The following is a 4,099-nucleotide window of genomic DNA, read 5'->3' on the forward strand; positions in this document are numbered from 1 at the left end:
TTATTGTAATGGAACGATTTAGAGAATGTCCATCAGATACACAACCCATCCACATAAGCGACGACTTTGCAAACGCATTGAATTGCAGCGAAAGCAGACTCAGGCTGTAACAGCTTTCCATTGAAAAATCGCTTAAAAATCTGAGATTTTAGCTCTTAATCACAAGCTTTTAAGGGTGCAGAAAATATTAAACATCGGTCAAAGATAAGCATGCCCACCACGATCCGAAGGCACGAAAAGGAAACATAATAAATAAAAATAATTTTTTAAAAAGTTCAGAGGACTCCGCCCTCTTTGCCTTTACTCCCACTGACCAATCAGAGAAGAGGTGCTAAGAAAAACAAACCGTACGATTGGTCAAGGGATCGTGGTTTCAAGGCGCCCCGCAGAGCAGTATAGAGTGTTGTGAATGAGGGGTACCTGGAAACCGGCGTAACATTATTGTGTGTTCTGCGCTTGAGACTAAACTTTTCAGTGAGAAGCGAGTCGGCGTTGCGAGCGGTGGTGTAAGCGGTGGAGAAGGGTTACATGGTGAATATGAGCTGTAATTCAGGGAATTGCAAAAGTCTTAGGTTACGAATCAGTTGCACGGCGACTTGAAACATTTATTTTGCTATTTTCAGAACATCAACAAAGATGAAATATCAAGAGACACGGATCGCAACATTGTAACGTGTAGCTACCAACTGATCAGCCAAGTCATGGAATATGCTGTTGTCGTCTGCTGCTGCCGAGAGGGAGAAAAATAAAGGAATCCAACTCAAACGGACCTGATCACAGGCACGGACTAGAAGTCGGCATAGCGAACTAACCAGAGATTTGATCCGAACGACGCTCTGCAAAGTTCTCTTGCATGTTGAAACAGTAGAGTGAAAACGGACACTGGCCACAGCACAGTGGAGCACCCCCTCCCTTCTCTTGCTTGGAATACCGAAAATACGGGTTTTATGCAGATATTCCTTCCTTTGGCAAATCGATTGAACGGGTGGTGTAAGTAAAGACAGTACTACATGTGTTCTGTTTTTTTTTAAATAGGGTAGTTTCTGAAAACTATGTTTCAATAGCAGCACGAGTCTGTAGTGCATTTTCTCGACGTCAGTGTGAACTGTCTAGAGGACTTCTGAAAGAATTTTAATCTAGCTAGTTTTTTTAACCAACTTTGTGCGGATTGGGGGAAAGAAAGCGGCTGGTGATTTAGAAGACACGACCCCGTTCATGCGGAGAAGTCTTGTGCAAGGCGTACGTTTTAACGTTTTTGTTAGCGAACTCTCTCTCTGACCCACAATGGCAGTACCATCGAAGACCTGGAATTTGGTTTGGACAGCGGGTTGCGTTCTGGTGACCGTGTGCCTGCTCTCTCAGCCGTGTTCCGGGCAGTATCACGGAGAGAAGGGTATCTCTATACCTGAACACGGCTTCTGTCAGCCCATATCTATTCCGCTCTGCACCGACATCGCCTACAACCAAACCATCATGCCGAACCTACTGGGCCACACGAATCAGGAAGACGCGGGGCTGGAGGTGCACCAGTTCTACCCTCTCGTTAAGGTGCAGTGCTCAATGGACTTAAAGTTTTTCTTGTGCTCGATGTACGCGCCGGTGTGCACGGTGCTCGAGCAGGCGATTCCACCGTGTCGCTCTTTGTGTGAACGAGCGCGTCAAGGCTGCGAGGCCCTGATGAATAAGTTTGGCTTCCAATGGCCCGAGAGGCTCCGCTGTGAGAATTTCCCGGTCCACGGCGCGGGAGAAATTTGCGTGGGTCAGAACACCTCGGACACGGGCAGCCCCACCTCGTACCCAACTCCCTACATCCCCGAACTCATTACGCTGCCTCCCAACATGGGGCGGTCGAGTCAGCCCTTCTCGTGTCCGCTGCAGCTGGAGGTGCCTACATACCTAAATTACTACTTTTTGGGGGTGAAGGACTGCGGCGCCCCCTGTGAGCCCACGAAACCCAACGGATTGATGTATTTCCGTGAAGAGGAGGTGAAGTTCGGCCGACTTTGGGTGGGCATCTGGTCGATTCTATGTTGCGTGAGCACCCTGTTCACGGTCCTCACGTATCTAGTGGATATGCGGCGGTTCCGTTACCCAGAGCGGCCCATCATCTTCCTCTCCGGCTGTTACTTCATGGTGGCGGTGGCCTATGCAGCCGGCTTCCTCCTGGAGGACAAAGTGGTCTGCATCGATAAGTTTAAGGACGACGGTTACAAAACGGTGGCGCAGGGCACCAAGAAAGAGGGCTGTACAATCCTCTTCATGATCCTCTACTTCTTCGGCATGGCCAGCTCCATTTGGTGGGTGATACTGTCCCTCACATGGTTCCTCTCTGCTGGCATGAAGTGGGGTCACGAAGCCATCGAGGCCAACTCTCAGTATTTTCACCTCGCTGCCTGGGCCGTGCCCGCCGTCAAGACCATAACCATCCTGGCCATGGGCCAAGTGGACGGCGACATTCTCACGGGGGTGTGCTACGTGGGCATCTACAACGTGGACTCGTTGCGCGGCTTCGTCCTCGCCCCCCTCTTCGTCTACCTGTTCATAGGCACGTCGTTCCTTCTCGCTGGATTCGTGTCCCTGTTCCGTATCCGCACCATAATGAAGCACGACGGGACCAAGACGGAGAAGCTGGAGAAGCTGATGGTGCGGATTGGCGTTTTCAGCGTGCTGTACACGGTTCCGGCCACCATCGTGATCGCTTGCTACTTCTACGAGCAAGCATTCCGCGAGCAGTGGGAGAAGACTTGGCATATGCAGACGTGTAAACGCTTCGCCGTGCCTTGCCCAGTCAACAATTTTGCCCCCATGACCCCGGACTTCACAGTTTTCATGATCAAGTACCTAATGACCATGATCGTAGGCATCACCTCTGGTTTTTGGATATGGTCCGGGAAAACGCTGCAGTCTTGGCGCAGGTTTTACAAGAGGCTTAGTAACAGCAACCAGGGCGAGACGACGGTATGAACGTTTCAGAGGGGCATCGTGTGAGAAACGGGGTCAAAAAAAGACGAATAAAGTCCCTTGCTTTATAAACTGGAATTGATTTTAAAATCTAGACTTTGGAATTTGAATTTGAGCTCATTGCTGCCCCTCTCTACATGAGATTGTTAATCAGGTTTAATGTGTACTCATTGCCTTTGTCAAACCTTGCCATTCTCGTTGGTTGTCGCTGAGCCATTGATTTTTTTTTCTTGAAGGGGGTCCTAACTTTAGAACGGAACATTTCACAAATCAAACTCTTTTGAACTGTTATTACAAGTTTTGTAGTTTGTTTCTTGAATATGTTTAAAAGAAGATTGTAAAATTTTTACCTGTTTTTGCTAATTTGTTTTCAGTTATTCTGTGCGACCGTTATGAGGAAACATTTCTGTCTGCTGCTCTGCTCTGTTTAAATAATGCATTTAGACTACCTTTTATGTTTACTCTACACACATAATTTTTCCACGTAACTGTGCTCCTTAAATGCTGCACTCTTTCTGTCTGCGGTTTGGCAAATACATTACTCATTTTGTTATCAACTTTCCTTTCTCCGTTCCTTTGTTACAGCATATGAAATGCAGAACGATCCTTCTGTCGATTTCTTCTGTAGATCTACATAGTCTACATTATGCCGTTTCATTTTAGGTGTGGCGCACTATCAACTTTGTCATTTGGTATATTTTCAACAAATTTCTTGCCAGCATTGTTTAATCTGTACGCAGGAAGTGTTTGCCTTATCACTATTTTATTTTTTTACTTTTTTTGTTTCGTAAATTGTGACCTACAGCCACCCGTCGACAATCATGCATCCTCCTGTTCCTCAATCAGAAGGACAGCCGGGATTTCTTTCGAATTGGGGTACTATTATATGCATGTGTATAGCTGTAAAAATATGCAAGCTACTACATTATACATATTTTGTAAATATTCTTCACTTTTTCCCAAAAGAATATATGTATTTATAAGAATCTTGCTGTTTTTTTACTTGATTTTTTTAATACAGTAAGAGACCTCATTTGTATCTGTACAGTTTCACCGAATAAAATGATTAGATTTTTTAATCTCTTGCCCGTGTTCAGTGTGGATGCTATCTTGGGTGTGTCGGGGGAATAGTTAGAAT

The 4,099-nt window shown here is 46.3% G+C and overlaps 1 protein-coding gene across 1 annotated transcript; it reads left to right on the top strand.

Annotated features, from left to right (window-relative positions):
- Nucleotides 1–490: 490 nt before the first annotated feature.
- Nucleotides 491–3,209, top strand: fzd7b (frizzled class receptor 7b). Its single transcript, XM_036541171.1, has one exon. It carries the CDS (start codon nt 1,285–1,287, stop codon nt 2,962–2,964), a length of 1,680 nt encoding a protein of 559 aa, XP_036397064.1. The 5' UTR covers nt 491–1,284; the 3' UTR covers nt 2,965–3,209.
- The last annotated feature ends 890 nt before the right edge of the window (nt 3,210–4,099 follow it).

This window comes from Megalops cyprinoides, chromosome 11, assembly GCF_013368585.1.
Source record: "Megalops cyprinoides isolate fMegCyp1 chromosome 11, fMegCyp1.pri, whole genome shotgun sequence".
Lineage (NCBI taxonomy): Eukaryota > Metazoa > Chordata > Actinopteri > Elopiformes > Megalopidae > Megalops > Megalops cyprinoides.

Bases quoted from the DNA above. Each gene is read 5' to 3' on its own strand.
- fzd7b (XM_036541171.1), top strand. From the start codon at position 1,285: ATGGCAGTACCATCGAAGACCTGGAATTTGGTTTGGACAGCGGGTTGC.